This window comes from Eublepharis macularius, chromosome 5, assembly GCF_028583425.1.
Source record: "Eublepharis macularius isolate TG4126 chromosome 5, MPM_Emac_v1.0, whole genome shotgun sequence".
Classification (NCBI taxonomy): domain Eukaryota; kingdom Metazoa; phylum Chordata; class Lepidosauria; order Squamata; family Eublepharidae; genus Eublepharis; species Eublepharis macularius.
Window position 1 is genome coordinate 104,105,204 of NC_072794.1, and position 18,136 is coordinate 104,123,339.

An 18,136-nucleotide genomic window follows, 5' to 3' on the forward strand; every position below is an offset into this window, starting at 1 on the left:
TGTTGCCAACCTCCAGGTGGGGCCTACAACTGATCTCCAGATTACAGAGATCAGTTTCCCTGGAAGACGTGGCAGATTCAGAGGATGGACTGTATGGCATCACATTCTGGCTGAACTCCTTCTTCCTCTACCTAAACTCCACTGTCCTCAAGCTGACCACCACCCAAACTCCAGGAGTTTTCCAGCTTGAGTTGGCAACCCTAATTTTGGGTCAGAACTGAAATCCCTCTATCTGCGCCTGATCTGCCTGTTGAGCCTTGCACAGCAGCGCCCCCCTCCCCAAGTGGATCAATATGGTGGACAGTAGAACACACATAAAAGTTGGTTGTGGCCGGTTAGCAGAAAGCAGCCTGGGGGGTGGTATCCTGATACAGGAAGAGCAACAAAGAGGTGATGGTGGAGAATATTAGGGTACAATAGGAATGGACTTTGTGAATGGCAGTCAAAAGAGCAAGGAGGAGGAGTGGATTGTTGGAACTACACCAACACAGCTGTCTCACGTCTCTCCTTATTTTTTGCAATAAAGCTGGAAAAGCTTACCTAAGGATGGCACAGATTCCTGGTTGCTTAAAACTCTTACATCAGTGTGTATCTCTTAAAAAAAAAACTTGCTCAGACTCATCCACATTTGGGTCTTGAGGCAGGAAGGCCCAGGGAGGAGTCTGCAGCAGCCTCAGTGGTAGTGTTTATTTGCAGTCAGAAACTCCTTGGTTCAATGCAATTCCATTTCTAAGAACCAGGTGAGTAGGTGATATGAAAGAGCTTTTTGGGAGACATTTTTTGCAGACAAATCTGATTATGCACAGTCAAGTTACGAGGTGGTGGTAATGTCCTACTGCAGGCATCTCCAACATGGCACCCATAGGTGCCATGGTGCCCACTGACATCTTTTTTAAAGTGGGCAGGGCCAGATAGCGTTCTCCCCCAGCAGAGCTTCTGATTGGCCATTGGAAATCCGATTGGCTGTGCAGATTTTTTAAAATGTTGCTTTGACAGCAGCTGCCACCACAGGACAAGAGTCTTCACTGCAGGGTTGCCAGGTCCCCTTAGCCTCCTGGTGGGAGGGGGGAGTTAGCACTCACTTTTTCATTACTCTTTGCATGGCGCCTGGGGCAGCGTGATGATGTCACTCCCGGGGGTTACGTTGTTGTGCCGCCCTGGGAGCGTGCCCGGGAGGCCTGTTCCCCCACCTTCCCCCCACCAGCAAAGTGAGTGGTGGAGGGTGAGAGGGGGGGATCCTCCACCCTTGCCAGGGGATCTGGGATCCCTGTTTCACTGTGCGACTGAAGAAGATAAGCTGTGTATGCAAGAAAATATTTTAAAACAATGTTAAACTTAAAAGACATCTTGTTAAACAGAGCTTCTGCCTGAAATATTGAAAAGGTATATAACCTCACTTTCTGACATTTTATGGTTGGCTCAGCCTTAGGGTTGCCAACCTCCAGGTGGTGGCTGAAATGACAACTGATTTCCAGGTGAAAGAGTTCAATTCCCCAAAGAAAATGGCTGCCTTGGAAGGTGGACTCTATGGCATTTAGGGATCCCATTCCGCTGGTGGGGGCATGGGATCCCCTGCCCCCCGCCTCTACTTCCATGGTTGACGGGGGGAGGGAGGCATGGGAACAGACTTCCCGGGCATGCTCTAGTGGTGGTGCAACTTCACTCCCGGGAGTAATGTCATTGCGCCGCCCTGAGAGTGCTCCTGTGCTTTGCAGCGGGCCAGTTCCCAGAAGTGATGGCATTGTGCTGGTGCAGGGGTACACACACGCGAGTAGCATCAAGGAAATAAGTGCCAGCACCCTGCCTCCCACCTGAAGGCTAAGGGGACCTGGTAAGCCTAATGGCATTATACCCAGCAGAGGTCCCTCCCCTTACCAAACCCCATCCTCCCCTGGCTCCCACCCCAAATCTCCAGAAACGCCCCAACCTGGACCTGGCAACCCCTACGTGGCCTCCTATGGCAGGCATTTTGTGGTTAGTTCTGCCTTCTTTGGCAGCCATTTTGTGGTTGCACCCATCATACTGGGTCAAAATTTGAAAGGCACTTGCAGGCTTGACAATGTTGGGGATCCCTGTCCTACAGTAATATGCTACATTTAAACATGGCAGATTGTAATCCCATTTGAAGCCATGTAGCTGACAATGCATGGTATCAGTGGCTGGAGCACTGAAAAAGGCAGTAAGGTTGGTTTAAGTGGAATCTTTCTTCCCAAGGCCTAACACCAAAAAACAAACAAATATCTATATACAGTGGAGCTTTTTATTTTTTAGCCTCTGCTACTCTGCCAGTTCCATACTGTATGACTTCTGACCTGTTTGGTGGCAGCATGACTTTGACATGTGCAGACTTGTCAGCCTACATAGTTCCTCACAGGGTCTTTTTGGAAACCGAATGGTACTGAATGGCAAAGGAGTGTTGTTGGCACATGTCCACCCAGCAGCATCCTGTTGGTTTGATATCTCACCACTATGTGGAAAATATAATAAGCAATACCTGCCCAAGAAAGGTGCCAAGGAGGGCATGGCATATCATCCTTCCTTGTGTGCTGCTCTGAACTGACCCTGATCTTCCGTTGACCAGATGCATAGATTTAGAATATCTAAACTCTGAAAAATCCTCAAAGAGAACTGATCTCTGTCATCTAGAGATCATTTGTAATTCCAGGAGATCTCCAGGTCCTAACTGGTGGTTGGCAATTTTAAGCATGGAAGAGTCTGTACTTCCCTTTGTGAAATGGGCCTACTGTGTATATTTATTTAGCTGCCAAACTAAAATCCTACCTGGAGATACAGGTTGGTGGGGTGCAATCTTGTTGTCCTAATGGGCATCTCTCCCTTCCTTTTATTGGGTGCCAGTTCTGAAAATGTTTTGCTTTTGAAGACTGGTTTCCTGGATTATGGAATCTTCTTCTCCTTAAAAATCAGTAAGGCCTGTCTCACCCTTTTTTGACACAGAATAATGCTTTGAAGAGGGCTGCTGAAATAAGAAAATGGAGAGCAGAGTTTTGTGAAATTTTGAACAACCCCTAAGTGATCCACTGGTTTTAGAAGGTGATGTATCACATTGTGCTAAGATGGACAGTGGAAGGATTGCTGCATGGGAAAGCAGGCAGCAGAGAGAGCGCTCTTAATCTTCCTGTCCGAACTTGCCTGGGACTGTTATTGGAGCAGCAGGCTCATCTCGCTCTAATCAGGCCTTGCGTGTTGCTACACCTAGCATACAGGAATTCACACACCCTTATACTAGTTACTTGATCCACACGCTAGCTGTAAACTGAGGTCACCAGAGCAAAGGCACTGGAAGTCATTCTGGAGTGAAGGATGCCATTCTGTTGTATTTCTGTGGTCTTTACTGTACTGGAATATTGAACTAGTATGAAAAGCATGGGCAGCACTGGAAGATGGCTGCTGGAAAAGCAACTATGAGTAATTCACTTGAGTAATTCAGCTGAGATTACTTAAAATGTGCCAGAGACAGGGTTGCCAAGTCTGGGTCAGGAAATCCTGGGAGATTTGGGGGTGAAGCCTGGGGAAGGTGGGGTGAGGGGAGGGACCTCAGCAGGCTTGAGATGCACAGAGTCCACCCTATGAAGCTGCCATTTTCTCTAGGGGAACTGAGCATCTCTGTAGTCTGGAGATCCATTGTAATTCCAGGATATCTTTAAGGCCCCCTGGAGGTTGGCAACCCTCACCAGAGAGGTAGTTTTGTTAGTCTTTTGAGGCAAAAGAAAACAGAAATCCTATGGGCACCAGTGCCACACTGTTTGCACTGTATCCCTCTGCACTCTTACATAGATGAGCTTTTCCTTATACTGCCACACAAAAAGTCACAGGGACACCATTCTGTGTGAATATAAGAGTCTATTTGAGTCTATACTTGTTAAAACTGAGCAAAATAGAAACTTGCATACTGGAAGTGGCATGCAGAAGGAAAACTTGGTAGCTGTCCCAGTAAGTCAGTTGGCCCGTGTCAGGGGTACAGGCCTGGCCCTTCTGTATCAAGTGACTTCCCGGGCCCAGAGAATTATGAGTTGTTTACTGCAGTTTCCAATAGCATTGGTAATAGGGAGCCAGTACCTTATCTACACAGCTCTCAGTTCAAGCATTGTGAAGCCTGGTATTCTCTTGCTCCAAGGTATATTCCGATACAAATAGCAGTAACAGTACCAGCATTAGCAGCACAATCGTCAGAGCATGAAGTTACGGAGAAAGTCCATTCTGCCCTTGCAACTATGCTTATCTCAGTGTTGTTAACAGGCTTCCTGTATGTCAGGCTGAGGGACAAGCTCACACCCACAGACACTCTTGTTCCTGTCTGGAGTGAGCAGTAATCTTGCCAGGTGTAGAAGAGATGACATCACCTTGGGTCACTGAGCATTTCTGTGCTCTGCAATAGTGCAGTGAACCTTATGTACTCGGCTCCTTCCGTCCTTTGTTTCCCAGGAGACTGGTAGTCCCAGGATAAGCTCCAGACAGAAACTCAGCTTGACTCACCCAGGTGGGGGTGGGGGAGCGTCATGTAAAGACAAACAGTGGAAGATTTGGATCCACCCCCAGCTGCAGGGAAAGCAACAAGAATTGTCCTTACTGAGTGACACCTTGAGTCTGGGTGACACACCCTGGCATTTGGTATGAGGACTTGAAATTAGAGGGCATATCACTGATGACACTGAAGCTTGGGTTGGAGGTGCATCCTTTCATGGGTGTGTTTCTTTAGAATTTCGCTAGGACCAGTTACCTGTTGGCCTGGCCCATCCTGCTCGTGTTAAGGGGAGGCACCTCAAGGCCTTCTTTCAGAAAGAAAGAAATAGCACTAGCTGAACTGATCAGGCACATTGTCTTTGCTAGGACTGGAAAGACAAGGTGCAAAATGATGGGTGGGTGTAGGCATTGCCTGTCAGACTGCCGCCTTGGAGCCCCAGCAAATCTCTATGAACAAATGTGCTATAAAGCTTCTACGGCAATAGCAAGACATGCAAAGGCTAGGCTTGGCTTACATCACTGTCACCCCATCTTTCTCAAACCAGAAGTGTGGGTTCTGGTTTAGGGGTTCAGATTTAGGGGTTAAGAGGCATCTGGATATCTTAAATAATTGGGATGGTCGTGAACTAGCCGACACAATAGTTGCCATGAAATAACGTTTCTATGCCACTTTCATTTCCGCTTCATAAGTCCTCCAGTGGGTTCTGTAGCAATCTGCTTCTGCATGAGTTTTTTGCCAGAACCTTTCTAAATGTCTTCCAGACCTCTTTAAGTCAGCCAGCTCCGTGGTAAACCATGGGGCTGGCGTCCGTCCCAAGGGCCAGAGTGGTCAACAAGGAGCAATGGTGTCAATAGCTTCAAGGAGCTTTGCATTCCACGTTCCTACAGCAGCTACCATGGGGCATATGTCTGAAATTCTAAAATCCCCCAAGGCAAATCATTTTAAATGGAAGCCCCATTTTGTGGGGTGTTGGGGCTATATTCACTTTTGCCTTCAGCAAATGATGGTCTGACCATGGTTCAGACTGAACCTCCAATATTGAAACAAGGTTTCCTCTTAAAGGCTCAGTGCAGAATATTAATTCTAAGGTGTGGCCTGTTTCATATGTAGGGCCTGTCACAATTTGAGAGAGGCCCAGGGTTGCCAGGGAAGCCATAAATTCCTGAGCCGGGCCTGACTTTGAACATTCAGCATGGATGTTGAAGTCTCCCAGAACAATAAGTCTAGGTGTCTCCAACACCATGTCTGCTAGCAACTCCGCCAACTCAGAAAGGGTGCTTATGGGGGAGCTGGGTGGAAGGATACCCAGTCTATCTTTAATTCCCAGAGACAAGTACATGCAGTCAATGCCAGCTATAGCTTGTACTGGAGATCTACAGACGTTGAAGGACTCACGGAGAATAATAGCGACTCCTCCGCCTGGGCTGCCAAAGCAAGGTTGGTGTAGGGCTGCATAGCCAGGGGAAGTTAGTGGGGACAGACACATCTTGTCATTTTCCTGCAGCCATGTCTCTGTTAGGCAAGCCACATGGATTTTCTCTTTCTGCAACATCCCAGCAATGCATGCAACCTTGTTACTAACAGATCTGGTATTGTATAGGATTAGCTTTAATCCTTTAAGGATCATAGAATCAAAGGGCTGGAAGGGATCTCCAGGGTCATCTAGTTCAACCCCCTGCACAGTACAGGGAATTCACAACTACTGCCCCCTCCCACACAGACCCAGTGATCCTTGCTCCATGCCTAGAAGATGGCAAAACATTGTCAGGATCCCCCGGCAGACTGGCCTGGGGAAAATTGCTTCCTGACCCCAAAGTGGTGATCAGCATTACTCTGGGTGTGTAAGAAGGGGCCACAAGATCTAAGCGGTGATGTAACTCTTCCTGCCCTCCCTCTCATGATCTGTCCAGGTTCACAGAATAAACATTGCTGTCAGATGGCCATCTAGCCTCTGCTTAAAAACCTCCAGAGAAGGAGAGCCCACCACCGCCCAAGGAAGCCTGTTCCACTGGGGGACCGCTCTGTCAGGAAGTTCTTCCTAATGTTTAGCCCCAAATTCTTTTGATTTAATTTCAACCCATTGGTTCTGGTCCAAACTTCTGGGACAATGGAAAACAAGCCAGACATTCAGAAGTAACAAACCAGACATTCAGAAGATGTCCCTGAAAAAGATCAGGAAATAATATGGGTCATTTCTGAGCTGACATTGTTATGCACAAACTTTGTGCTTCTGTGGTATCTTTCCCTCTCTCTTAGCCAATCACAATGACAAAAAACACTCCTGGAGTCCTGTTGAATTGAAGCAAATAGATTGTTTAATTAAACAGTGGATGAGCTCCCCCTTACATGGAAAGTAAAGGGATTCCCTCGTGCCCAGTGCTCATCAAAGCTACAATAGAAGTGCAAAGCAATTAATACCCTCAGGTTAATTATAATAATATTACAATATTCTAATATTTGTTATCTTATTGGCTCGTAGTCTTTGACACAGGTGTCTAGGGTTAGTTTGATTGGAAGATGCAATTCTGGGTCAGCTACCTACTTGGGGGAATTCCAAATTCTGCAGCCCCTTATCTCGTCCTTGCGTTTGTTCCCCTTGGAAGGACATCTTCCCTTTGCCCACTTCCCTTTTGCTACTGTTACCTTCGACGGCGCCATGGAGTCTCATCTTGGCAGCCTTGGGGCCTTCAGATAACTGAGGTCCGTGGGCAGGAAGGAATGTTCCCCCACTTCTGCACTCTCTCCCTCTTTTGCAGCCTTGAGGGAGATAATGCCACAGGTGGCTGACCCAGCTTGCTGCATAAATCAGTTTCTACAAAAGGCTCTCTTGTATTGATTCCTATTGGAATCCTATAAGATAATATATGTGTAATATTTTTATAGGTGCATCTCTACAAGCAGTATATTTAGTCCTCAGTTCTTACAGAGTTTCAGCGTACATTCTTCTTTGGTCTTCTTGTTTCAAGTGTCATATTCTTACAGGTTGCATTACAAATACTACATTAGCTCCTGAGCATGGAAAAAGTGCAAGGCATGTAATACTGAAAGGCACAGAATACTGAAAGGCACAGAATTGGTATATAAAATCCTTTCTTCAAATCCATATTCCTCAACATTGCCTCTTGGATTGTGCAGACAGTGCAGGGCCTGTGCTGAGTCAGGTCAGCCGACCTGATGGCTGGAGAACCACTGTAGATTTGTGAATTTGAGTGCCCAGTCTGATGGCCCAAGGCTTCCCATGAGAGCCCTAAATATGTTCAGAGTCTCTGGTGACCATAGCAGTTATCGGTTGCAAAAGCTGCTAGAGCAACATACGGGAAGCCCGTTTCCTGCTACATGCCCACTTGCTTACAGCTGCACCAAGTTTTCTTTTTGCAGCAGGAAAGAATAATCTCACTGCAGAGATCCAGATACTTCTGGCCATGTGAAGTCTTTGGCCTGCATGGACTGAGAAGAATAAGTGCTGCTGTATATTTGTGTATATGTATACATATATATGTATACATATATATGTATATGTATGAGTATTTATTTATACCCTTCTCCCCCTCACCCTGGACCCAAAGCAGCTGACGGCATTGTTCTCCTTTCCATTTTCATGATGACAACTCTATGATGCAGGTATTTCGTTCAAGATTCCCAGCAAGTTTCCATAGCAGAGCGAGTATTTGAGCCTGGATCTCCTGGATCTTAGTCTAACACTCTAACCAATTCACCATGTGGTATAAAGCACATCTCCGTTTTCCCCTTGTTTGTATATAGAGGAGAACCTACAGCATTTCCAAGGTGTGACCCTGCGTCATCCTCCCTTCACCATTACAGCTGGCCATGAAGAGTAAGGATGAGACCAGTGATACAGACAGTGGGATCATAGTGCAGTCAGGTGAGTGACTCATAGGGGAATTCCTGCTTGAATGAACAGCACTGACATCATCTCCTGGATTTGGACCTCTATCAACAAGTTTAAGCACGGCCAATTGTTTGGGTGAGGTCTTCCTTGTGCTCCAGACCTGTGAGCTGCCCCAGACTGAAGTCAGCAGGTTAGATTGGAAACTGTCATTGCAGCTGCCTGCCAGAGATTCGTGACCGTTCAGATAAAAGAACAGCTGAGAAAAGTACCCCTGCCTCATTAGCAATGGCTGGCTCTACACTGGTTTTGTTTTGCTTCAGTGCAGGGGCCATTCAGGATCCCACAGAAAGCATGTGATCTTGCACAGGTGCATAAAATCACTTGGTAGTGACATTAAAAAGTGGCAGGAATGCTTAGGGTACTGTTACACATTGTAAAGTACTACTGTTGTTAGGGAACAATGCGAGGACTTGTATTATACATGCAGTGGGAGTTTTGTGGCTTCCAGATGTGCACCAGCTCTTTTCTGTTTGTAGTCATGGAATACAGGGGAAAGCAGCTGTAGCCCCCCTCCCTGTTGTTTTTGCATCCCCAAACTCCCTGATAAAGCCTTTATTGGCTTCCTTGTAAAAATCGTGTTACTTACGTTTCTAGGCATACATTTCACAGAGCCAATAGTGAAGACACAAAAACAATGGGGAGTGGGTGGAGGTGGATAGGCGACAGGTATTTCTCCCTGTGTAGTTTGGTTGCAAACCGAAAAGAGCCAGTGTGCATTGGGAAGGCACAAAACTCCCATTGCATGTGTGATACAAAGTCCTTGTGTTACTCCCCAACAAACACAAGGACTAATAATAAAACACAAGGACACTAATGTGCAGATGAAACCTTCAATCTGATCTCCGTGCCCCTCATCTTGTAATACAACTGGTTCTTCACCAGTAAAGAACTCCTAAGGTGTAACCATTAGACTGCCTTGAAATATTGGTATTTTGAATTGAGGAATTATTGCCATGAGAAGGTGGCCTCTTGAGAGAATATTTTACTACAAGCCAAGGGCAGCTTCATATGTGACATTCTTTCTTCATGACTGCTGCCTGACCCTTCTACTTATTTAGTGATCTATAAATGTTCGTGGAGTGGTTTCCCCCCCTCCAATTAAAAAAAATGCTCGAAGTGTTGAACAGAACACTTGTGGCCAACAACTGGGCTGTGCTTCGAATGGAGTAACAGATATGCTTATAGCCACAATGAGATTCTTTCATTGTATAAAAAGGTCACATCTGAAACATCCCTTTGTAGTTTTAAACCATCTGGGCATGTGGACCTGGGTAAGGTCAAGTGACACCAATCCTTTCTCAGAGGCTGCTTTGTATTCCAGATTTGTGTCCATTCACAAGCACACTGCAGGATCCTCAATTCATAGCAGCTTCAAGCAAGAGATGGGTAGGGGGACCTAGACAGATGCAATTGTGGATGAGATTGCACTGCTGAGGGATGCACAAGGTCTTGTTCCCCCCACTATGCCTGCTACAACATACTTCTTGGTCTTCCTTCTGGATCAAAGCATCAGTGGAAGATACAAGAGCAACCTAAGAGTGATTTCATAAGACTGTGGACTGATCAAGTGACAAAAGCCATCTAACCTAGACCTTGCTTTGGGTCTAGCTGTACCAGCTGCACTTGAACATTTACACATAAACAAAAGAATATACTCACCAACAGTTATGTACAGAAAAAGATCCTTATGGGAGCTCAGCATTCAGCACTCACTTTATACTCTTGATTCTTCTGCAATCCCAGATGCTTATTTGGATATCTTCGGGCATACCAAATGGGATTTTCTCCCACTTTAATGATCATACATCTAATCGCCATTCTCCTCACCTCCCACCCCAAAGAAACATGCAGATCAAATATTCTGAGAGGAGAGGCACCCCAGTACAGTGTATGTATAGGTTTCTGAAAACCTGGGGTAAAAATGCCAAGATCTTGCAAGACTACCTCACGAGATCTTGGCTGCCATTTTAGGTAGCCCAGTCAATTCAAGCAGCTTTTCTGAGGCTCAGAGGAAGAGGGGAGGAAGTGGGAGTAGCAGGGAGGAAAAGGATTTTTCTCACACCCCTTTGTGGGTTCTCCTCTTGTTAGAGACACTATTCACTATCACTAAAAATGTGCAGTGTGTCATTGTATCACTAAAAATGTGCAGTGTGTCATTTTCCAGAGCAGTGGAAAACCAGTGCTCTGGTTTTCCACCTTAGGTCATATATGTAGAATGGCCTGCTATAGCCCTGCTATCCTGTTTTTGGAATGTCAGACTCTATTGCGAGTAAATGGAACTGTGGAGATCAGCCATATATGCAGTCCTGAATTAGGGACAGAATAGATGTGACAGCATCCTCATGGCCACCACAGGAATACTGCCACTGTTTTAAAGTGATTTGTTGCAAGGGCCGGATCCTGACTGACCTGCAACATGGCAGGATGAGGTGCTCCTGTCCCTCCCTTATCACGTGCCAAATCAGACAGCCCCCTGAACAGCTGTTTCTGCTCTTGAAAAGGTGGCGGGGAGGGAAGAATGAGCACCATGCTGCAGGCCTCATCACATTTTAAAATTATTTTAAAATGGTGGTGGGGTGACCACGTGGCAGCCATGAGGACACAGTCATGTCTAGTTTGGTCCTTAGTAAACGTGGTGTTGACTGAGTGCTTGTGATCCCTGGAAGAACATCTCTGTTGATACCCCTTAACTAAGAGCAAAAATCTTTGGGAAGTTCTGGCTAACAAAGATCAAAGCCTGTCTCTCCTTTTGTCCTGCCTAGCCTATGGGCAGAGTAGCAGATTTGTTTGCTTAGTTTTCTAATAAACCTAACAACCAGGAATATTACTATCAAGTTTCTGCTTTATCTGATCTGTGACAACCTTGAGCTGCTTGCAAGCTAAGGAATGGGAGCTAATCAGGTCCCTTAGTACTGTGTGCATTCCACACCCCACCTGATGAGCTGTCAGGTCAGCCTCTCCTTTGAAGTTCCACGTCATTTTTTTAAAAAAGCGATAACAGTTAAGGGGATTGATCTTTAAGACAGACATTTGCAAGATCTGCAGCTGGATCCAGAAAGTTGCCAAAGGGCACCCCTGTCTGACTTGTTAAATGTTGTTCCTCCCCATCTACAGTGACTGACTGACAAGTCATTCTGTGCCCCTCTTGCCTCCTTCAGGACCAGACAGCCCCATGTCTCCGATGAAGGACCTGACCCAAGCTATGAGGAAGCAGCAGCGAGTTCTGGAGGAGCGGCTGGAGGCTTGTGTGCAGGAACTGAAAAGGCTGTGTTTACGTGAGGCGGTAAGGCCTAAGAAAGCCACAGGGCTCCCATGCCTGGCAGGGGTGGGGAATGAAGGAAAGAAAATAAATTGAGGTCTGGAGTGAGGAAAGAACAGCAAAAGAGGTGGCATTATCTGAAGAAAATTGGATGGATTTTCCATAAAAATGAAGATGCCTCCTAAGCTTATAGGCAAGTTAACAGAGTGGTGGGGCTAATAAAAAATATTTGGAAGCAAAGTAATTTCTGGGGGTGTCTGGGGGTATCTTGCTTTGTGTCAGAAGTACTAGCTTTATTCCAGAAATAGTTTAATAAAACAATCTAGGTGGCTCAACTGAATGACGTCGCGCCAAACTCGCGCGAGAAAATGCGATATTTCGCGTTTTCCCCGTCGCGATCCGGAACATGGCGGCATGCAGCGCCTTCAGGTTAGTCGTCTGGAATTGGCCCATGTTACAAAGAGTCCCACCCTCCAAGTTCTTTCATGAATCTGATGGGAAGCTTTTTTTCTGACCTGAAATAAGGCAATGTTAGATTCTGAATGTGGAAAATCTTCCAATTAGCTTCTTCATCCAACGAAAAAGTTCTTGATCTTCTAGCTCAAATCTGCTTAATTGAATCAACCAGTATTTGTTCTATTTCATTGCCTTAGGAAAGAATGAATAATAGTCTAATGGGGGGGGATCACATAGATAAATTATCCATCACAACTATCCAGCCTGAGCTTCTGGGACATGAAAAAATATAAGCCCAAATAAAAATGTCAACATATATCCAATGCTGAATATCAGAGCTATAAATGGCCGTTTCCACACGGCTTACCTTGTTCCGGAAAACAGCGAAATCGCACGAGAAGATGCGATAACAGCATTTTCTTGCAAGATTTCACGTGAGATTTCACTGTTTTCTGGAACAAGGTAAGCCGTGTTGAAACGGCCATTGTTTCCATAGGTATTTTAGGGAGGCTATTCCAGAACTCAGTAAAATTGCTACAACAGACTTCCTCCTCTGGATCAGTCTAAGGCCACCTCTTCCCTTGCCGAGTCACCAACTTGCAGGAGGCAGCGGAAATAAGATTGGAGTTGACTCAGCCTCTGGCATTTTGTACAGCATCTTACCATGTCAATAACTCTGTAACGAGATAACTCAAGGTCACAGGCCATTCAGCAAAATACCAATCCTGTCAACAGTGAAGAAGTTTTTTTTTTAATTGATGGATATTTTGAAAATTATCATGAAGGCCTATTTTGTGGCCATATGGAAAATTATAAATGCAGATACCAAATAGAAGAGTCTGAGATGGTTTGCTAAATAAATGGATGTCCTCACATATCCCTGTCAGCACTGAAAACAAAATCCTCCTCTTACATTTTCCTTAGGAGCTGACAGGAATGCTTCCCTCAGAGTACCCTCTGAAAGCAGGAGAGAAGCCCCCAAAGGTCCGTCGTCGAATTGGGGCAGCTTTCAAATTGGATGAAAAAGCTATTGTCTTAAGAGGAGCGGTAAGGAATCTTTCTATGTGTCTGAAGTGTCCCTTGAATTTTCAGCCTGTGTGCACCTTTGAAATTCTGACATAGGGTAGTGGGCGCAACCACAAAATGGCTGCTGCAGGAGGCAGAGCAAACCACAAAATGTCAGGGAGCAAGATTATGCATAATTCTGATAGTAACTCATCAACATTTCAGAAAGAAACTCTGCATAACAGGATGCCTTTTAATTTGTATAAGAAATCAGATCTCCAGTGGCCAATCAGAAGCCCTGCTGGGCAAACCCCCACCTGACCCCTCCTGCTTTTTAAAAACCCTTGATTGGTGCCAGGACATGGGCACCACATTGGGGACCCCTTTTTTAGAGAGTAAGAGAGAAACGACGTTTCCAGGCCTCCTGAAATTATGTATTGGTTTGTGTGACATCTGTCCTACAAGTCTCAGAGCTAAACTACATGAGACGCTCGGCACATGTCCTTCATGTGTTGGATTCCTGCAAGTTTCCCTTGTTCTTTGCAGTCACTCCACACTCACTTCATGGGGCAAATGGAGCTTACGTTTTTGTTGTTTAAAAAATGCATTTCAGCAGATAGTCGGGGGGATATTCCTCCTCCTTCTCCCCCTTTCCCTTCTGTGGGTACTGTAATAACTTTGCCAGCTTTGCAAGAGAGAAAAAAAAGCAGGTGCCATAGCCCTGGGGAGATGGGACCCAGCCCCTCCCAATGTGCCACAGGTCGCCCTTTTTTCCCTAGTCCAGTTCAAGGCAATTCACACTTTTCTTCCTCTGATAGGCAGTGTGGAGAAGGGAGAAAAGAGTGAATTACACACTGCCTACCCTCAGAAGGGACATGGGGAGGAGGAGGAGGAGGAAGAAAGGCTTCCCCTCCAACTATCTGCTGTGATGCATCTTTAAAACAACAAAAAAAGCAAGCTCCATTTGTCCATGAAGCATAAGTGTGGAATGACTGCAAAGAGCAAGGGAGGGAAAGGTGAGGGAGAGCAGCTGGTCAGCCCTGGAAAGAATCTCTCCTCTGGTGATTCTTCCCAGCGAAGAATTGCAGCAAGTGGCTGTTCTTTGTCAGACTACACTTCCCAGGGAAACTTGTGGGAACCCGACATAAGAAGGACACGTGCTAGGCATATCATGTAGTTTAGCTCTCGGAACAGGGCCGATTCCAGATGACTAACCTTAAGTCGCTTCATGCCGCCCTCTTCCGGATCGCGACGGGGAAAATGCGAAATATTGCGTTTCCTCGCGCGAGTTTTGCGCGTCGTCGCGCAAAACTCGCGCGAGGAAACGCGATATTTCGCATTTTCCCCGTCGCGATCCGGAAGAGGGCGGCATGAAGCGACTTAAGGTTAGTCATCTGGAATCGGCCCAGGTGTGTAGCCTCAACTGGCCTTGACAGAGAGATTTGTCTAGTGTTTGAATATAGCACCCCATGGAGTTGAAGGTGTTCAATGTGTGTTCGCTAAACAGAGGAATTTTGTGGGGAAATTTGTAGAACAGTAAAAGTGCAACCGGCAGGTAGAACCCACTGCCTTGGATTAGGAAAAAGAATGATCTACTCTATGTTGCCACCTAAAGACCTTATGCAAGTATTGCTGCACTCCTATATACTGCAATAACTGAAGGGTCCCCTTTTTACTAGAGACTTCTGCATCAATATGACATCAGTGCTACAGTCTGGAGTCCAACTGGGATAGATGGAACTTTCAGAGCCCATTTGATATCATGTTCTGCACATCTGCTTGAGCAGGACCCCCAAACCTGTTCTACTTGGAGTGGAAGTTAGTGGCAGATGTAGAGACAACTTGGACACATGGGCAAAAACATCTGTCTTTCTCACTCCCTAAACCAACTTAATACTCATAAGACTGCCCCCTCCCCCCAGACTAGATTGTGTCTTTTGAAACTAAAAGCAAGAGTCTTTATAATCAGGACTATAAAAGCTTGGAATATGATGAGCTAAGCTATGAAAGATTTCTCAGTGCCATGTGGTCAGGGTGGGGATGTGTCTTGCTCTCTAGTTAGGAGTTTACACACCTTTGTAATTTTGCACCTGTCGTTCTCAAAGTTAGCCTATGTGGACCTGTCATCCATCTTTCTGGAGGATTTTTAAAACATTTAGCTCAGCCTCTTTCTGAAACCAGTTTCAACTAATCCCCCACCCCCCAAAAGCCATTCCCTTGTGTGTAATGAAGATGGATCTCATAACCTGGGTGTGAGTAAACTGTGAGTTTTCGTGGAAGATCCAGCAGTTGTCAGCACTAAGGAAGCTTGGGGGGGGGGTTGATGGGGATGGTTCATGTTTAAGCTCTACAGGAAAAGCCTGTGGATGCTTCAGGCCCCAAGCAAGCAAAGAGAGAAAGACTGCAGTTCCATCAGAGGTGTGGCCTCCGTAGTCTCTTGGATTATGCAAGTTCCCTCTCTCTCTCTCTCTCTCTGTGCTGTGGTCTGTTTGAATAATAATCTTAGTGGGAGGCGGCCTGGGTGTGGCGCGGCATGGCTTTTTCTTTCTGTCTGTGCCCATGGTGGGTGGTATAGGGTGTGGGTGTTGAGCGGAACTGTTCTTTTGCTGACCACGGCTTCTCTTACACACACATGATTCTAATCTTGGAAAGCTGTTTCTTTAGCCTTAATTTCACAGAGGTGTTGCTTACCACTTCTGGGGAGAGGCTTCTTTGCCCTTCCCACCCCCTAGGAAGCCACTGTGTGTGGAAGCAGAGCACATCTCCACATAATCTGTGGATAGATTTCCCCTGGGCTTTGCAGATAGCTGGTAACTCATCCCAGGTCCTCAGCATTTTGTGGCACATAAAAGGTCAATGCCCTTTTAATGGTGGATTAGTTAAATCTAAAATAATTACTATCTCTGTCTCAGGACTAAGAAATCACTGAACTGGATTAGAATCCCCATCATCGGAATGCATTGAAAGAATGGAAATCCACCCTGTATTGTCCTTTAATCACCCTGGCTGTGAATGTGGAAGGAAGACTGAAATTTGTTAAGGAAGCAGATCTAATCTAGTGTTTGAGTGTGTGTTTCAAGTCAAGTGGGTGGACCGTACTTTTGACATGGTATTACAGCTCCAAAACCCACTCCAGGGTGTTTGCTTGTGATATCACTGGTGAAGAGCAGGACACAGTTCCCTCCTCCTGTGCCAGCACCATTTTATTTTTCCATTCTTATTTAACTTCTAGAGGCTGACATCGTTCACTAACAGTAGGCTATGGGAAGCACATATGTGTCTCCTGTTAAGTTTTGATATCCAGGTAAACTTCACTTTTCCTGTTGCCCCCAAATTATGGGAACATTTTTGTTCTTGTTGTGTACTTCAGCGCTAAAACATCTAGTCTGCATGTTAATACAGCAAAACCTGGCAAATATAATCCACATACAACTATTACAATCAAGGCGATTGTACATGATGCAGAAAATCTGCCTCCATAAAACGTGTGGTGCAGGTGGGCCATGGTTCTATATGAGCGCTCAGTTGAACTCACAATGAGTATATGCCCTGTCTATATGGGGAAGGTGATAATAATAACTCTTATCATCTGATTTAGCCTGCAAAGAAAATCATGAAATGAATCTGTGATTTAATGGGATTGTGTGGAAGATAGTAAATAGTGGTGTTGGCCTTGGATTCTGCCTTGTTGAACCTCAGAGTTTCCTTTTAAGATGTTGACTGAAGGCCAGACCGGACAGTTGGGTTTTTAAAAAGTTGGATCTGCCTTTCCCAGACCAACTCAGGTTCCCTGCAGCCACACAGCACTAGGAAGGAGTTCGTTTTGCTGCTCCATATGGAGTGTTCTGTGCATATGGAATAGCAAAAATGTGGAGTAGCTCCTCCTCAGCACTGTTTTGGTGCAGGAAAATGTGTGGGGGTGTGGAGCCAGGAGCCCTTCCTTTCCCTAATATAAAAATCTAATATAATAAGTGTTCTGAGCCAGTTTTGTGGTCTCCTGTATTTTCTGTTCCCCATAGCTGCTTGTGCATGCAGGGAACCAAGACCCAACTCTTTACAAATCTGAATGTGTAGTTTTGCCCTAGTTGCCAAGTCATTCTAAAGGTGCATAGTTGGGAATAAACGTCTGACTTTTCCACAGGATCCAGTGAGCACACTGGAGAGAGATCTGGCTCTACAGCTACAGATTGCTGAGGCTGCACGGTGTCTCTCCCGGGAAGAGAATCTCACCAAGCAAGTCCGTAAGCGCCGGAAAAGTGCTGTGTTGAAGGAGGAAAAAAAGCTGAAGGACTTAGAGCAAGCCCTCAATGAATACCGCCTGGCATCCCGGCATTTGATGCCACTCAGGGCCAGTGCTCCCACCTTAGAAGGTGAGCTGGATCCATCCAGGGACCACCATTCTGTTGGGACAGATCCCTGGGTTGAATAGACTCTGAAACACCCTTGAGTGAATTTGAAAAGGAAGATCCTAAGAAGCAGGTTGAGCAACTGGACTCGTTTTGCTTTAGAAACAGATGTCATAATTACAATATATACAGAGGAGGATGTTGAGATTGTTCTATATGGGCACTGTAGTGTAGGACAGCATTTTTAAAAATGGCCTTAAACTGAAGGAATAAATGTAAGGAAGAGGATTTTGTAACTATTAAAAATGTCAGGAAATGGTGCAGAGGTTGGCAAATCCCCAGAAGTCGGAAGTAGGTCAGATGAACTTCTGACAGCCCTAGTTTACTTGGAGATTGTCCCAGTTCAAGGCAGGAAGTTGACCATGTATTGCTTTTTTCCCGTCCTAATAATCTACAAACTGCAATTTTCTGTAACCAGTTACCAGAGAGAGCATAAGAAGGAGCAGGGAGAGCCAGCTGCATGATGACACACATGTAGAGACCTGCATTGGATGATACAAAAGCCTGCAACCTAAGATTAACCCTTCAGAAGCAGACAGTTTGGGTGCCTTTTTTCAGATAAAATTGCTTCCTTTTATACTGGCTCACCTTCCCCTCTTCCCTTTGAGAGCAGTGGC

At 45.7% G+C, this 18,136-nt stretch overlaps 1 protein-coding gene across 1 annotated transcript in view; it reads left to right on the forward strand.

Annotated features, from left to right (window-relative positions):
• INAVA (innate immunity activator) overlaps positions 1-18,136 on the forward strand; it is a 37,848-nt gene that overhangs the window by 7,004 nt on the left and 12,708 nt on the right. Inside the window, exons 2-5 of the mRNA XM_054981506.1 lie at positions 8,246-8,366; positions 11,552-11,676; positions 13,033-13,155; positions 17,255-17,483. Coding sequence (XP_054837481.1) covers positions 8,312-8,366; positions 11,552-11,676; positions 13,033-13,155; positions 17,255-17,483 — 532 coding nt within the window. The 5' untranslated portion in view covers positions 8,246-8,311. The remainder of the gene's footprint in view (positions 1-8,245; positions 8,367-11,551; positions 11,677-13,032; positions 13,156-17,254; positions 17,484-18,136) is intronic.